This window comes from Gadus chalcogrammus, chromosome 7 (genome assembly GCF_026213295.1).
Source record: "Gadus chalcogrammus isolate NIFS_2021 chromosome 7, NIFS_Gcha_1.0, whole genome shotgun sequence".
In the NCBI taxonomy this organism is placed as follows: domain Eukaryota; kingdom Metazoa; phylum Chordata; class Actinopteri; order Gadiformes; family Gadidae; genus Gadus; species Gadus chalcogrammus.
In genome coordinates this window covers 23,022,013-23,039,594 of record NC_079418.1, presented here as the reverse complement: position 1 = coordinate 23,039,594, position 17,582 = coordinate 23,022,013, and the positions used below count along the sequence as shown (strand labels likewise).

Below are 17,582 nucleotides of genomic sequence, written 5' to 3'. Positions count from 1 at the left end.
GGAGGGTCGAGGGTTTGTTGTGAGGCTTTGTCTGTCACCCTTGTTCTACAACAGATGGGACCAGCTCCAGCCCGGTGCATCCAGAGTGCCCTGTTTCCTAATTGGACATCTTTAGGCCGTAGGGGTTGTAACCGTTCAAGTAGAAAGTATTCCATAGGAGCGTTAATGTTGTTGTTTTAAGGGAGCCGCGGTAGAAGTGTCCAATGCGACCCGGCCCGCGGAAGCGCTAAACCCTTTTTTTGGGCGTAATGCTGCCGGTGTCTAGACTAAGATCTCAATATGAATATCTAATTTTAATACCTATAATCAATAAGCGGATTGCGAGATTTGGGCTAGCTTCGTGAAGTTGGTTGAAACCAATCAAGGAAGGAGATCCATTACTTTTCAGGAAGGAACCAATATTCATTCTACTACGACCAGAGCATAATATGCTGCGAATATTTTCGTCGAAAACAATTTTCAACACGCGGCAAAGGATTTGCACGACAAACAGAATTTCTATTAGCCGACTAATGAAGACGTCTGGGAGAGATGTTCTTATCAGAGACGAGACGGCGCCTGCCAAAGCAGACGGCCGCCCCCTCCCAACTTCTCCTCCTCCGCCCCTCAGTCAAATCAATCCCCTTGCCAGGAAAAGCCCCATTCATTACTCGATGTGTCACTCGGAAGGTTCTGCGTTCAAGACGAGGCGGGAGGACTGAAACGCTGCTCTACTGCTCCGTCTCCGTGGGACAGGGGTTGGACAGGATCGTACCCCAAGTCGAGGTGGTTTTATTTTACTTCAGGGCACGTCGAGGTTTAACCACAGCCCTGGTGTCACCTCACCCGGGGCAGGAGCGGTTGAAGTAATGAACGGTAAATGAAGACGGACAGATTGGTTGAAAGTGGGTGAATGATGAATATGGATGGGAATCGGGGTGACTTTGAAGTCGGAGTCAAACGTCAGAGTCGCACATCGAGGGAGAATAGTGTGCCTCTCGTCACGCGTGAGGGGCAATTTGTTGCAAGTAAAAACTCACTCTGACTCACGATGTAGCTTGGGAAAGCTTTGTAACCGTACACGCTGCCGTCATACACCGCCTCACTCTTACAAGTTCCATACAATCATTTACAAATCAACAGAGGTGCCCAGCTGGGTCTTCAACAATGGGGCTTTGAATCGTTTATTTTATTTAGCTTTAAATAACCTTGAAAAATGAATGGTCCATTGGTACTAAAATGATCAGATTTGTGCTGTACCTTCATCAAGTATTCAAAAAGCATTCGAGGCAGCCTGCAGTGAACTCAGATACACGGGGGTTGGGCTTAGGCATGGTGTCTCAAGGATGTCCCACCTCTGGACACTGAGGAATCGAACCAAGCACCTCTCATCTGTGAGTCGACCCCCCACCCTAACCCCGCTGCCCTGCCCCTCCACCCCCCCTCCAGCACTGTGCGGAGCGGCAGAACTCCCCCATGGTGTCCCCCACCTCCTCCCCCCTGAGCCAGCGCAGGAAGGCCCACGCGGCCGCCTCTGGGGGGGGCTGCTCCGACGTGGGCCTCTACGGGGTCCAGCACCTGGGCCTGCCCCCCGTACCCCCCCGCCTGGACCTGATCCAGAAGGGGGCCGGCCGCTCGCCCTCCGCCAGCCCCACCGCCTCGCCAAAGGTCTGTTCAGACGGTCTCTCTCTCTGTCTCTGTCTCTCTGTCTCTGTCTGTCTGACTCTCTCTGTCTCTCTCTCTCTCTCTCTCTCTCTCTCTCTCTCTCTCTCTCTCTCTCTCTCTCTCTCTCTCTCTCTCTCCTGCTCTCTCTTATGTCCCCCGGTCGCAGTGAAGGACAAACATAAACAGCTGTCTCTCTCTCTCTCTCTCTCTTCCAGTCGTCTCCAGGCATGTCCAGGAAGCAGGACAAGCCCCTCCCCGCGCCTCCGCCCCCCCAGCGGGACCCGCCCCCGCCACCTCCCCCCGAGCGACCCCATCCCCACCCTTCCGAGTCCCGCCTCTCCTGGCTGGCCCCCTCCACCTCCTCTTCGTCCTCCTCCTGCTGCTGCCCTTCCTCCCTCTCCTCCCTCTCCTCCTCTTCCTCCTCCTCCCTCGGCCCCTCCAGTGACCCCCTGTCGCTCCCGTGCGACCCCCACAACAAGAGCGACGGGGGTGACCATTCCTGCTCTACCTCCTCCTCCGCCTCCTCCTCCTCCTCCTCCTCCTCCTCCTCCTCCTTCGTCACCGCCGCCGTGGTCACGGCCCCAAAGCCCCCCTCCCACCTTGGCCTCAACGGCCGACCGCTGAGCTTCCCCTCGGGCTGCGGGAGCCGAGCACATCACAGGGCGGACCACACGGGCCCCCCCGACGTCTCCAAGGTCTGTCTCTCCCCTCGCTCTTCCACTTCCTCTTCTGCTGCTGAGGTTATTGTTTCCGTGTTCGCTTCAATGGACGCCGTGTTGTCTGGTGTTGCGAGTAGGCTTAGATGATACACTGTCCTCCATTTCAAAGAAAAATCTCTGCCCTTGTTTATCTATACAAGTGGGGAGATTTAAAGAGGGCCCCGGCCCATTCCCCATCGCCCACCCTCCCACCACCAGCCCCCCTCCCTGGCGAGTTTAGAACCGAGAAGCCATTTGTATTCGGTGTGTCGCGTCCACTTTGTACCGGAGCTGCAGTAGCCGCGGCTGACAGGTCTGACAAAGAGGAACAGAGAAGCTGTGCAAGGAGGGAGTTTTCAGTTTCAGCCACACATTAGTCTGATGTCTGAGTTTCAGCTAATAACTTGGCTTTCAGTTCCTCCTCAAGGTGCTTTGCTCTTTAGGAGGCTAGGGTAATGCTGGAGTCATAAAACAAGGCCTGCGAAGCCCTTTGAGACTCCAGTCGTGATTCAGGGCTACAAAAATAAAATGTACTCGACCGGCTCCGTATAATTAATACAGAATGGAAAAACAATGTTAGCCTAAAATCCATACCTGCTTTCTTTGACAAGGTTATTTGTTAGCGGTAAAACTCATAGCGGTTTGAGCTCTTGATAAAAACAAGGGGAGTGCGGCGGGGAATTCATGACCTTAATGTGAGGATAAAGTTAGTCTGCTACGCTAACTTTGCAACTCCAAAAAAACATGCAGGAAAAAATAGAGAAATAACAGCCCGGCCGATTGTTAACCCCCTTAGCGGGCGTGGATTTGCTCTACCCGGGGAGGATTCCTGCTCCCAGGGGCTGCCAGACGCGCTCTGCTGACTAACACTGCAGCCCTCAGTCTCCCCTCTCCTGAATATGGATGCCGACGCGGATTAATGTTAATCTCTCGCGTGGAAAGAAAACCAAAGAAAAAAAATAACACGGGGCCCTATCTATCACACCTCAGCGCTCCCCCCCCCCCCCCCCCCCCGCTCGCAGCGCCTTTCCCTCCCCCGTTCACTGTCTCTCTCTCCCTTTTTCTCTCTCTTTCGCCCTCGCTTTTGCTCTCTCTCTCTCTCTTACACTCTCTCTCTCTCTCTCTCTCTCTCTCTCTCTCTCTCTCTCTCTTTTCTCTATTTTCCCTCTCTCTCTTTTCTCTATTTTCTCTCTCTCTCTTTTGCCCGCCCCCAAGGGGAGGCGTTGAGGCAATTAGAGGTGGATAAGTTTCTCTTAGTGTGTTTGGGGTTGTTTTTTGGTCATCTGGCATGTGAACGGCCAAACTAACTAACAATTTCGTAATTTCTGGGGAGAATTGTGTGAAGGCTGCTGACATTGTCTATTTGAGAATACATTTAACAAAAATAGACTTTGTTAATATAGCACTTATTGAAAAAAACTTCTACAAAGTGCTTCAACATGCAAGTGATTGAGCATGCATTCTTTTGATATATCTTTTGTCGATTATTGCACAATGTTAACATCAATCTCTTATTTTTACTGTCCTTTGTTATTCCTGTGATGGTCCACATTTGCCAGACAAGCAATTTGGGTGTTCTGTCCCTTTGTTTAAATGAATCTAGCCATAGCATATAACTATATGGTACCTCTACTTTCTATATCAATAATAAAGTCTTCGGAGTGGACATCCTTTGTCCGGAAACCTTTTGTTTACAGGAAGTCTCAGTCCAAACAGATCAATACGTTTGTGCTCTAGTTCTCTTAAAGTACTTCTCTTTTCTCCAAAAATAATATACTAACATCTCTGTGTGTGTGTGTCTGTGTGGCCGAATGTGTGCGTGTCTGTTTGTGTGTTTGTGTGTGTGTGTGTGTGTGTGTGTGTGTGTGTGTGTGTGTGTGTCTGTGTGGCCGAATGTGTGCGTGTCTGTTTGTGTGTGTGTGTGTGTGTGTGGCTGAATGTGTGGTGTGTGTGTGTGTGTGTGTGTGTGTGTGTGTGTGTGTGTGTGTGTGTGTGTGTGTGTGTGTGCGCGTGTGTATGTGTGTGTGCAGCATTTCCCCAATGGTTTCCAGATCAGCGATGACTACGACATTCTCCCCCCCAGACACTCGCCACCCACAAGCCATAAGTAAGTAAACACACACACACACACACATACAAAAATTCACCACAACTCTCTCAGGGAGATAAACACACACACGCAGGCAGACGCACAGACACACAAACATATTCACCAAGACAAATGCCCATATCTGCACATTCAGCACAACCTACACACACATATACATATTTATGTACGCACACACGCACAAACTGACATTCAGACACGTGCACACGCACACAAAACACAGAGACGGGCCAGAAAGCAACAGTTCACGACTGTGGGGCTTTGTACATTAAGAATAATAGCAGGAAACCAGCTTGACTGTCTATCACCTTGAAGATGAATTGAAAAAGGTTTTTGCAAAAGGTCAGTGCTCAGTGCATGATTCAAGAACACCGTTTCCTCAACTGTTTTTCTCTGTGCCTAGAATTCATTAAAACCTCCAGAAATAGAATCACACAGGAAGATGTTTTACGTGAACAAAACAGCACATAAGGTTGTGTTTTCTGGCGCAGGAGTCATGTTTGTAGGTATTTATAAAACAACATTAATAATGTTTTTTTTTTATGTGAATCATGCATCTTCTCGAAACAAAAAGGAATATGATTGTAGGATACCAACCGGGGGATTTTGTGACCGCACACTCATAACGTTGCTCTTGGATCCTACAAATGCATTTCCTACCAAATGTATGTCTGGCATGCCTCGCTGGCTCGGAAGCCAGATGACACTTAATTTCACACTGGTCCCCATGACAGAACACGACCGCACGCTTGGACTTCCAGCATTTCCTCATGCCCTTGCGCACTGTTTTCCTCTCTTTTTTGTTATGTTGCATCAATACCAAGTAAAAGTGTTCATTGTACGATGCACAGAATAACTCTCACAGACAGGCCCACTGAAGGGCTAAGTCCCCGGCAACTACCAATGTAGGCCATACTACTCTAGAAAGGTAAAGCAATGTGTGGCAAAAATTATATATATCTTTATATATAGGGATAAATAATGCAGAGAGTAAAGATTGATAATATACCTGACAAAATAAACAGATCCAAAATACGATATATATGCAGTTCCAATTTTCCCAAAAGTCAAAATTACATGCAATAATGGGGTGAGTATATGAATTATTAAAGTCCAGCGCCTGAATTATTCCGCCAATGGAGACCGCATGTTTGTCCAGCCCTTTTAGTTTGCCTGTGTTTCAGTTGGTTTTTGAGTATGCATGCTAGTGCAGGTCTGCTCAGTGAGCTAATGCAGCATCGAGGCACCGATGGAAGGAGCTGTTTAGAAAAAGAAAGAGGAAGAAAAGACAGGACTGGCTGTCTAACAGGCTTTTAGCCCCTGATGAATTAGATTATGTGTCGGCTGGTGTAGAGGATGCGAAGCAGAGAGGGAGGTCTGTCACTCGGCATTAGCTTATCAACCTTGGGGGGGGGGGGGGGTATTTTGGGTAGTTTCCAGGGCAATTTCATTAAGCGTTGCCCCTGCCATCCCAAATTCAATGGGAGCTTCATTTGTTTCAAGTGGCCCTGTTAATTTCGCACCCTGATAAATATTAATAAATATATACTTTTTTTGTAAACAGTTTTGATGATAGTTAGTCAGGAGCTCATGAGTAACGAGCCACTATGTCCTGGGGGTGGCAATTATTTGGAACACACAGAGCGTTGTAGCTAAACAAGCTATCTGCTGACTTGCACACACATGCTCTTCCATACCTGGGATACGTGCAGGTTCGTACACAGGAATGTATGCACACACGCACGCGCAAATGCAAACACACACACGCACACGCTCACACCCACGCACCCCGCTGGCGCTCTAATTCCTATTTTAGATTTTCTCTCCAGTGAGTCTTTAAAAGCTCTTCAGCATTTATTCTCTCAGACCTTGTATCTTTCCTCTCTCTCTCTATCTGACTCTGACTCTCTCTCTCTCTCTCAGGGGGCGAAGCCAAAGCCAACAGTTGAGTAGATAGCAGCTTGGAAGTGTCTGAATAGAGAGTGACTCGTAGTTGTGTTTTGTATTCCCTAAACATGTTCAGGCCCAGCTCGCTGGCGGCTGCTAGTCAAGGAGAGGTTGAGGGAGCGTCACAAAGAGTCAATGAGCTGGCATCACTGCTCAGATCAATATTCATGAAAACCCAAAAATCTAAACTCGGGGGGCGAAAAATGTTCACGAGTTGCGCGGAGATCACGGGAAACGGAACAATATCAAACGTCTCCGCGACAAACATAATAAACTAAGAACCTGTCTGGTGACCTGTCTTAACGGTCCTGTTCACTGTCGCACCACAGACCCCAGAATCACTTCAGCAGAGGCGGGCTGGAGAGGGAGAGAGAGCGGGGCCCCCCGGAGAGGCCAGAGACGCTGTACCAGGTGCCCTCATCCAGCCTGTGTATCAGCCAAGCCCCTATCTGCATCTCCATATCGGCCCCCAGCAGGTAGGCTAGACCTCCGGGGAGGCCGTCTCCCACGCTGCACTCTGGGAGCAGGGGGTGGTGGAACCAGAAGGTTAAATGTGGTCATGGCCTGCGATGTGTGCTGCACCCTGGACCAGTTATTAGTCATTGTGTCGTTGTGGTGTGGAAGCAGCCACATCCTGGCGTGGAGCTTACTCCTCTCTTACTCCTCTCTTACTCCTCTCTTACTCCTCTCTTGCTCCTCTCTTACTCCTCTCTTACTCCTCTCTTACTCCTCTCTTGCTCCTCTCTTGCTCCTCTCTTACTCCTCTCTTACTCCTCTCTTACTCCTCTCTTGCTCCTCTCTTACTCCTCTCTTACTCCTCTCTTGCTCCTCTCTTATTCCTCTCTTACTCCTCTCTTACTCCTCTCTTGCTCCTCTCTTGCTCCTCTCTTATTCCTCTCTTACTCCTCTCTTACTCCTCTCTTGCTCCTCTCTTGCTCCTCTCTTATTCCTCTCTTACTCCTCTCTTACTCCTCTCTTACTCCTCTCTTACTCATCTCTTACTCCTCTCTCGCTCCTCTCTTACTCCTCTCTTACTCCTCTCTTACTCCTCTCTTGCTCCTCTCTTACTCCTCTCTTACTCCTCTCTTACTCCTCTCTTACTCCTCTCTTACTCCTCTCTTACTCCTCTCTTACTCCTCTCTTATTTTCTCTTCTGGTCTCTCTCCTTTTGCAGGCATGGGGAGAACGGGTCCCCGGAGCCTCCTTCCTCCTCCTCTTCCTCCTCCTCCTCTTCTTCTGAGGAGAGGAAGGTCAAGCCTCCAGAGCATGGTGAGTCCTCCTGCTGGTATATTACTGCTGTCATATACGTCTACTATCGTGTACACATTCGTATACAATACTATGGACGTCTAGGGAAACACACCTTCAACTGTGCGTTTTCAAGTCGATAAGGCTCTTTCTTTCCTTCTTTCTATCTTTCTTTCATTCATTCTACCTTTCTTTCTTTTGTCCTGTCTGTATTTCTGTTCTCTTTCAATTCGCTGACAATAGAACAGAAGTACAAGAAAGGAAACCAAAGAAGAGGGTTTTTGTTTGATTGACTGAAATGAGTGCCCGGTGATTCTGATTGCCTCTCAGCTCCCATTAAAGCAGCAGGGTTCCTCACTATTGCTTCACCGGTCTCCAGGTGGGCCCTTCGAGCTGGTCAGACCCCCGCCGCCGGCAGCAGCAGCAGCGGTGCATGCCGCCCCCTGCCCCCAACGCAACCTCAGAACCCCCTCAGACTATGACGTCCTGCTGGCCCCTCAAGGTACTGGATGTGGATGAGGATGGTGATGGTGTTAGTGGGGGTGAGGATGGTGATGGTGTTAGTGAGGGTGAGGATGGTGATGGTGTTAGTGGGGGTGAGGATGGTGATGGTGTTAGTGGGGGTGAGGATGGTGATGGTGTTAGTGGGGGTGAGGATGGTGATGGTGTTAGTGGGGGTGAGGATGGTGATGGTGTTAGTGGGGATGAGGATGGTGATGGTGTTAGTGGGGGTGAGGATGGTGATGGTGTTAGTGGGGGTGAGGATGGTGATGGTGTTAGTGGGGATGAGGATGGTGATGGTGTTAGTGGGGGTGAGGATGGTGATGGTGTTAGTGGGGGTGAGGATGGTGATGGTGTTAGTGGGGGTGAGGATGATGATGAAGGTGTTGGTGAGGAGGATGGGGGTGAGGACGATGATGATGACGAGGGTGGTGATTGTGTGGGTGAGGATGATGTTGAAGATGATGAAGAGGAAAGTGCTGATGAGATTTAAATCAAGTGGCAAACTTTGCACGGCTTTAAGTGCGTGTCACAGTTGTGCACAAGCAAGTATCTCCTTTTTTTCACTGCTCGTTTGATCCGTCTCAGGCTACTTAACGTGCCTCATTAATTGTATTCACCACGGGGCGTTTTAATTAATTTTAATTTGCAACGTTCCCAAACGTCTTTAAAAAGGAAAAGGAAATCTGGTCTTGCCCTCTACCTCACCTCGCCCCCTCTCTCTCTCTATCCTCTCCTGACTCCCCCCGGTCGCAGCGGTCGAGGGTCACCTCAACGGCCGGCCCTCCCCCCAGTCCACCCCTCCCCCGCAGCCCCCGCCGCCCCCCCTCCGCCACAGCTGCACCGACCTGCCCTCCTCCGCCTCCTTCCCGGCTGTCACCCGGCCGCACCGCCCGGCGTCGGGCCACGAGCACCTGCTGTTGACCCCAGGTAACGGCACCACCAGCCCCCACCCACCTCAACACCACCCGCCTCGACACCGACACCTCAACACCACCACCCCCCACCACCTCAACACCACCACCTCCACACCACCCGCCTCGACACCGACACCTAAACACCACCATCTCAACACCACCCGCCTCGACACCACCACCTCAACACCACCACCTCAACACCACCCGCCTCGACACCGACACCTCAACACCACCACCTCCACACCACCCGCCTCGACACCACCACCTCCCCACCACCCACCACCTCGACACCACCCACCACCTCGACACCACCACCCAACACCTCGACACCACCCACCACCTCAACACCACCTCCCACCACCTCCACACCACCCACCACCTCTACACCACCCCCCACCACCTCGACACCACCCACCACCTCTACACCACCCACCACCTCAACACCACCCGCCTCGATACCACCATTACAACACCACCACACCTCAACACCACCACCTCAACACCATCCACCTCAATACCACCCACCTCCACACCACCCCCCACCTCCACACCACCACCTCCACACCACCCCCCACCTCCACCTCCACACCACCACCTCCACACCACCTCCACACCACCACCTCCACACCACCTCCACACCACCCACCTCAACACCAACCACCTCCACACCACCCACCTCCACTCCACCCACCTCCACACCACCACCTCCACACCACCACCTCCACACCACCTCCACACCACCCACCTCAACACCAACCACCTCCACACCACCCACCTCCACACCACCCACCTCCACACCACCCACCTGAAAACACCACTCCCCACCACCTCAACACCACCACCTCCACACCACCCACCTCGACACCACCCACCTCGACACCACCCACCAACTCAACACCACCCACCTCGACACCACCAACCACCTCCACACCACTCACCTCAACACCACCCCCCACCACCTCAACACCACCCACCACCTCGACACCACCCACCACCTCAAAACCACTCACCTCCAAACCACCCACCTCCACACCACCCACCACCTCAAAACCACCCACCTCCAAACCACCCACCTCCACACCACCCACCACCTCGACACCACCCACCACCTCAAAACCACCCACCTCCACACCACCCACCTCCACACCACCCACCTCTACACCACCCATCACCTCAACACCACCCACCACCACACCACCCACCACCTCAACACCCACCACCTCCACACCACCCTCCTCCACACCACCCACCACCACACCACCCACCACCTCAACACCCACCACCGCAACACCACCCACCTCCACACCACCCACCTCCACACCACCCACCTCCACACCACCCACCTCCACACCACCCACCGCCACACCTAAAAGAACAATGCAGGCCGCGGCGAACAGGAAGACTTGTGACAGCGCGGCATGCGTGGGGAGATAAAGCGCTGCGTGTTCACGAGAGCCCCGCTCGGCCTTTATCAGAGGACCGTGTTTACCTCCACGTGTCTGCTGCGCTGATCCCACCAAATCAGATTGGGTCTGCGGTGGTCTGCCGCTGCTACGTCTCCCCGGCCTCCCCTCCCCGTCCGTCCCCATGGATCACCTTCTCCTTATCGTGTTGATGTTTGATATCAACCCAGTATGAGCGCCAGCCCCCCAGGGGGAGGACGGCAGAGGAGGCGCTGGGGGGGGGGCGCTGACCGCATCGTCTGTTCCACGCGTGTTTTTCGATAGTGAGAGCGTGATGACACACACACACACACACACACACACACACACACACACACACACACACACACACACGGATGACACGTGATGACCTTTCAGAGGCGGTGCTGGACATGTTGAGCGGGGCGGCGCCCCTCCCCCCCCTTCGCAGGCAGGCGGTGGACCACGTCAAGTACCTCCCCAGGGAGGGCCCGGACCAGCCACACCTGACCGCCGCACCAGGTAGGAGCGGAGAGCGCTCGGACTCTGGCCTCACGAGGGTTCAGTAGCGGCCGTGTTGGGGGAGAGCGAGGACCTGCAGGGTGCTTCCGGCTCACGGGAGAGCCTGTGATTACATGGGGTTAGTTTTGGAGCTCTGTGTTCCCTGTAGCCGCTCCAGGCAGTGTTAAAGGTCTAAAGGCCAGAGAGTAGAATTGAGTGGCAGCTAACAGAACAGACTTGAAATGGAAACGGAACACTCAGAAGTATGTTTTAATTGGTGCATAATCCCATGAAAGTGAGAATTGCTTTGTTTTCTCGTAAACCTTAGTTTGAGCCTTATTTTAAAGAAAATGTGTTTCGGGCTCAGAGTTGTAGTCAGGAGTTGGGCAGTGTTATCCCCATGGCTACGACCTGTTTGTGGTTATTTTTTAGCACCGTCGTTGTGTCAGTTATAATGAGCGATGTTGCATTTGAAATGAGCCACACACCGTAGGGTTATACCACGTATCCCAGAAACATCACCCTCTCTGAAGCGGACATCAAAGTCAATGGACATGTACAATTTTGGTTGGGTTCCCTGTTCGATAGTTAGACGTAGGCTTGCACTCTTACGGGTAAAGTCAACACTGCGGAACGCCATGTTATCAAAGGCAACATATTCACGTACCACGGCGCAAGTAAGTATGGGCTTGTAGTGCCAACTGCATCCAGATGAATCCACCATACATACCAGATAGCGATGATGATAGGTCTGTGAATGCAGTGCACCACTATGGATGCAAAAAGAGGACTGTGTTTGAGAAACGTAAATTGGCTGTTACCCCCTGCACGTCCTACTACATGCACAGTGTCCATTGTGACAAGGACAATGATGCCCCTACGGGATTGGATATTCGCAGGCTAAAAAGCTGTGAAAATCAACCTTGGTGCGATTAAAAATGAATGTCCCTTTTTCTCTAAATGGAAATGTGTGCACAGTCACATTCAGCTACATCATTAGTTATTATTTTATTGGTGTGGGAAACTAACCCGATGGGGGAGGGGGATTCAGTTGGTTGCATTCTGCAACCTCAATACTAGTGGCAACAGCAATTTAAATCACTCAACCTTTAAGTATCAATTATCATTATAGTAATATGAATAGAAAAATATATATATTTTTTTTTATTATTTATATTTGAGTATACAGTAATTCTGTGGGAATGCAGATTCTCATGCCGGCCTGAGATGTAATATTACTGTTTGCGGGGGTGGGGGGGTTATGATGGTCCAAAAAATATTAGTTTTGTAGGGTAAATTATGAACCATAAAATGTATCCAGGTTCACAGGAAATCACAGTGAATCCACTTCAAAGTCACCCGGGATGGCATGCCATGGAATTGTTAATAAAGGGGAGCCGCGCATGGGGGACTTCAGAGCCCGGTGCGGGGCCCCTAATGAATGTTGACCGAGCAGATAAAGCGCCCCAAGGTTACGGCTCCCACATATTAAACCAAGGAACTGCACGGAAAAAAAACGTTCCATTGCCGACGATGAATGACTGATGAGGGTTGAGGATAGTGTAGTTTCAGAATCCGACCTTAGATGAATATCTTGAGATGAATATCGACGATTTGGAGCGAACTAGCACAAATCAGTAACAAATGCGAACCAAACTCGGCTGGCAGTGGTTAACTGTAATGAAACGTTAGGTTTCAGATCAACACCAAAATATGTTTTCTTCAGTAGGATACCTCTCTAACAAAACAGCAAACAAGGCAGTTTAGGTTTGTTCCTCACGCCAGGCTCTGTCTTGTCTGCCTAAGAGGTTCTGTATAAACCAGTAGTTTATACTGCTGGGCCCGAGATTACAGCTAGCCTAATGGCTAGGGGGGAGGGTGTTGGCCCTCCGGCCGAAAAGCACTGGGTCGATCCGCCTGTAGCCACCCCCCCCCCCGCAGCCTCACCTGTGGGCATCCTCCAACAAGACCCCACTTAGCCCCCCTTGCCCTAAAGCAGCGAGGAGACTCTGTGAGCCGCTCTGGTGGATCAAAGGGTCCGCTCAGCTAACCAATAAACAGGTTTCCCCCCTCTGCTGTGTCCACGGCGCCACGTGTTCCCATTGCTCTTGGTTTGCTCTGCTTATTGTGACGTGATGACATCCTCTCCCCCCTCCCCCCCCTCCCTCCGTAGGGGCTCCGGACTTCCAGCAGGCGCCCGCCCGGCCCCCCAAGCCCTTCCCCCGCAAGGCCCCCCCGGCGCCGGAGGTCCCGCACGGGAAGTCTCACGCGGGGCACCACCCCCCGCCGCCGCCGCCCCCGCCCTCCTGCTCCTCCTCCTCCTCTTCGTCAGCGGCGGGGTGCGAGAGCGCCGACGCCAAGATCGCCCAGCTGATGGGGGAGGGGTACTCGTTCGAGGACGTGAAGCGGGCGCTGATGATCGCCCAGAACAAGGTGGAGGTGGCCCGGAACATTCTGCGAGAGTTCGCCCTGGTTGCGCCCGGCTCCAAGTCTAGATGAACGGGCGGGGACCAACGTCTGGACACACACACACACACACACACACACACACACACACACACACACACACACACACACACACACACACACAGAGGGAGAGGGGGAACGCGTTAAAGCTGTGCCCCTTGGTTGAATACAAAACAAAAAGGGCTTCTGGAGCCGTGCTCGTTGGACGCAGGGAGGGTACGGCCGGCGGCCAGCGGTCAGCGGGCCGGGGGTCGGGACGGCGCTGACGATGACGGACTGCGGCACGGAGGCGGGAAACCAGCGAGTGAGGCGCGACCACAGGAGGACCTTCTGCGCTGACAGACGGTGGACGGGGACGTGTTTTCTGTTGTTGCTTTGTGGGTTTTTCTTCAATATCTGTGAGAACGGACAGCGAGATTGATCACCAGGAAACGGCTGGCCACGCGCACTGCCTTCGCTCTCACAAGGACAACTCTTTTGTTCAACATTTCACACACGCTGCCAATTACTGTTTTTTTGTAAATGTAAACACACACGCGCACGCGCGCACACACACACACACACACACATCTATACATATATATTTCTGTGTGTATATATGTATGTGTGTATCTATAAGTAAGTATATGTGTATATATGTATATATATATACATGTATATATATGTGTATATATGTATATTTATTATTAATATATATGTGTATATATATATATATGACTCCTTCTCGTTCCCCTGCTGCTGCCGTTCCATTGATTCCTCGTGTAATAGCCGGTTAAGTCATCATTTCTGCACTGAAAAGAAATATGCTAAATGTGTTCATGGCCTTCCGTTAATTATTAAATTCACGTCCAGCAGGGGGAGACAAACTCTTTTGCTTTAGTTTCCTTCGTCCCATCAAGGGCTAAGAGAAGGAGAACGGGGGACAGGGATAATGACAGAAAGAATGATAGAGAGAAAGAGAAAAATAGATGGAGGTGGAGAGCGAATGAGAGCGTAAGAGACTTTGGTTTTGAATGTATGTGTCAAAAGCTACGTGCCAGTGTGTGTGTGTGTGTGTCTCCGTGTGTGTGTGTGAGTGTGTGTCTCAGTGTGTGTGTGTGTGTGTGTGTGTGTGCGCGCGCATTCTATAAGCATTTGAGTGATGGGAGTGGAGCATAGCCATGGGACTGTTCATCCCTTAACTGCCAAAGGACGGTTCATTTGGAAATGTCAGGTTGGGTTCCCTGGAAGCGCTGCGCCGCCGCAGGCTGCTAGGGCGTCGCTGTGCTATGCCATGCTATGTTGTTGTTGTCGTTGATGTTGTTGCTGTTGTTGTTGTGGTTGGGTCTGCTCCGGTGTACGGCAGAGGTGGCCACAGTGCATTAGGTACCGCTGGTTCTGCACCAGAAGCCGCTCAGCATGCACACGGCACCACGTTGGTGCAGCTATACCTTCAGTGGCTCTCCCAGTCTGGGTTTCCTCGAGGACCCTCATGCGTTTCATCGAGTCGTATTGCATCACTTAACATTTCCGCCATGGCATGGACTGAGGACTGGCGAACTCCCAATTGCATTAACTGACCCCACCGAAAAAAAACTTGAACTGTAGTTGTAGAGGTTATGTGCTACCTTTTTTTAATACATTTGAGCTGGATTCGTTGTATATATCGCCTTAATATCCAAATGGAAACAAGAGTTTCAAGACCCCTCTGTGAAACATTTGTGACCTCTACTGGGAGCTGGATCCACAGGTTGGGAAGCACTGGTTTAATGAATCTAGGATTTGTGTGATGGTGTGTGTGTGTGTGTGTGTGTGTGTGTGTGTGTGTGTGTGTGTGTGTGTGTGTGTGTGTGTGTGTGTGTGTGTGTGTGTGTGTGTGTGTTGGGTTCCTGCAAATGCCTTCATCAATTACTTTCATTGGATAGGGGAAATCACATGGGTTGATCTGTCATTTTTCTAATATTTGAGAACAAACGACAAATCAGTGAGATCATAGATGGTTAAATATGTTTGTTCATTCAATACCAGGTGTGGCCATGTGCACACACACACACACACACACACACACACACACACACACACACACACACACACACACACACACACACACACACACACACACACACACACCCACAAGCATATTTTTAAACTGCTTTTGCTGTCGCCAGTTTAACATGCATCCGGCAATCCCGGACCACCTCTTCATAGTGGATGAATCCCTAGTGTGTCTCCCCTGGTGTGGTACCGTAATCTAATACATCTGACAATGATTGTGTTATGCTTGGGTTTTGTAAGATAGGGCTAATAACAAGTCTTTGCTGAAAGATTTGGACCCAACCCCCTCGGGTTGGATGGGCTATGGCAGCTTTTTAATTAGCACTACATACTTACAACTCCTCAATTCACTGTACATTTTCTTTGTTTTGGTATAATTGTGTTTTTCGCTGCTTTGCATATGTGAGGGCTTGTTTGAATCTTGTTTACCCTCTGTTGCCCCTGCATCGAGTATTTGTTTGTTTATATCATTGTTATATGAAGCAGCAATTTTAAAGGAGGATTTGAAAATGTCATATTTCCCTTTTTGGAAGAAAAAAATAACAAAATGTTGGTTGCCTCTGTTCATAGCACCACCGAGCAAAACAGATATATTATTTTTTTCTGTCTCCGTTGTGCTGTCCTTTCAGTATTCAGAATGTGGCAGAAAATCTCCTCAGTGTGTCCCTTGATGTCATGATGTTGTGCACACCTTTTATTTACACCAGGCGTGGCACAGCCACTTTAAAGGACCCGTTCCAACGGCCAACGACAGCCCTCCCCGGTCTATACAGTTCTAGCATATTCCAAAGCTGAATCCATGTGGCATTCCATTTCAACTGAAAGCTTGACTTTGCACGGTGTCTCGATTTTCTTTGGATCCTTTCAGATTGAAAATATCTCTGTATCCACTGTCAGAATTCCCCGTGGCGCATTCCTTTGAAATTGGTGTAAGTGGCCTTAAGATTGCAAAAAGGGCAGTTGTTACTTTTTTTTATAATTAGTTTTTTCTTAACGTTCTGTGGCAAAAAAAATACCCTAAACAAAAAACGGTGTCAAAATATGTAAAGTGTAACGTGCAATTAATTTATACATTCATAATGCCTTTTTTCTTAGTATGTTATTTCCATGGATACGAAATAAAAGAAAGTCATGTCTATTGGTTGTAATTGTCCATTTGTGTGTGTGTGTGTGTGTGTGTGTGTGTGTGTGTGTGTGTGTGTGTGTGTGTGTGTGTGTGTGTGTGTGTGTGTGTGTGTGTGTGTGTGTGTGTGTGTGTGTGTGTGTGTGTCTGTGTCTGTGTGTGTGTGTTTGTGTTTGTGTGTTTGCATGCCACAGATCACGAGGCAATTTTCTCTCCACTGTGACTGTTAAAACTCGAGTGCAAGTGTTAAGTGTGCAGACACGTTTCGCTTGACTTAACCTCGGTGCAGAAGACACTCTGTCGTCCATCCTTTTCCACCAGTTGCCTCCTCATTTAACATCCGCTCATCTCATTACCTAGAGGTCGGGTTTAACATGATTATCCTCCTTCATTACATGTCCACGTCGTTTTTTGCATTTGTCAAGAGAACCGTGTTCGTGTAGTTGCTGTTTATATTTGGTCTAAATTGTGCCTTCTGCGATGGAAGGGCTAATCTCTTACTGCTAATGCTGTCCTTGGGATGGAGTGGTACACAAATCAAACAAATAAAAGTTGCGTAATCCAATTTTGTTCTTTTTTCATTTTTTAGTAGCTGTCATTGTATGTGTTTGGAAGGATTTTTACAGCTTTATTCAACACGGTTTTAGCTGTCAAAACCTATACAAAGATTTCGACTTGTGAGAAGGAATATATATTATTGAATTCATAATAATCCCTAATGCTTATGCAGCAATGTTTACAACGATATAATGCATGGCATGTGAACGCAATGCTTATGCAATAAAGATGATGGCTATCAGTGCATCGCAGTCAGACAATGAAGTGACTGCCTTAATAAAACATGTTGGCTGAGCATAAATGCGAAGGTGGATGATTAATTAGCTACAGTTCTGCGTGGGGAGCCGGAGCCTAACAGCTGGGGTTCGCAAGGTTCAGAGCAGTATTTCATTATTTACATCCTCGCTCTCACAAATA

The 17,582-nt window shown here is 50.0% G+C and overlaps 1 protein-coding gene across 1 annotated transcript in view; it reads left to right on the top strand.

Annotated features, from left to right (window-relative positions):
* cblb (Cbl proto-oncogene B, E3 ubiquitin protein ligase) overlaps window positions 1–15,532 on the top strand; it is a 43,363-nt gene extending 27,831 nt beyond the window's left edge. Inside the window, exons 11-20 of the mRNA XM_056594843.1 lie at window positions 1,429–1,647; window positions 1,860–2,011; window positions 2,183–2,339; window positions 4,373–4,449; window positions 6,726–6,872; window positions 7,571–7,665; window positions 8,024–8,146; window positions 8,902–9,075; window positions 10,883–11,005; window positions 13,158–15,532. Of these exons, the coding sequence (XP_056450818.1) occupies window positions 1,429–1,647; window positions 1,860–2,011; window positions 2,183–2,339; window positions 4,373–4,449; window positions 6,726–6,872; window positions 7,571–7,665; window positions 8,024–8,146; window positions 8,902–9,075; window positions 10,883–11,005; window positions 13,158–13,483 (1,593 nt within the window). The 3' untranslated portion in view covers window positions 13,484–15,532. The remainder of the gene's footprint in view (window positions 1–1,428; window positions 1,648–1,859; window positions 2,012–2,182; window positions 2,340–4,372; window positions 4,450–6,725; window positions 6,873–7,570; window positions 7,666–8,023; window positions 8,147–8,901; window positions 9,076–10,882; window positions 11,006–13,157) is intronic.
* The last annotated feature ends 2,050 nt before the right edge of the window (window positions 15,533–17,582 follow it).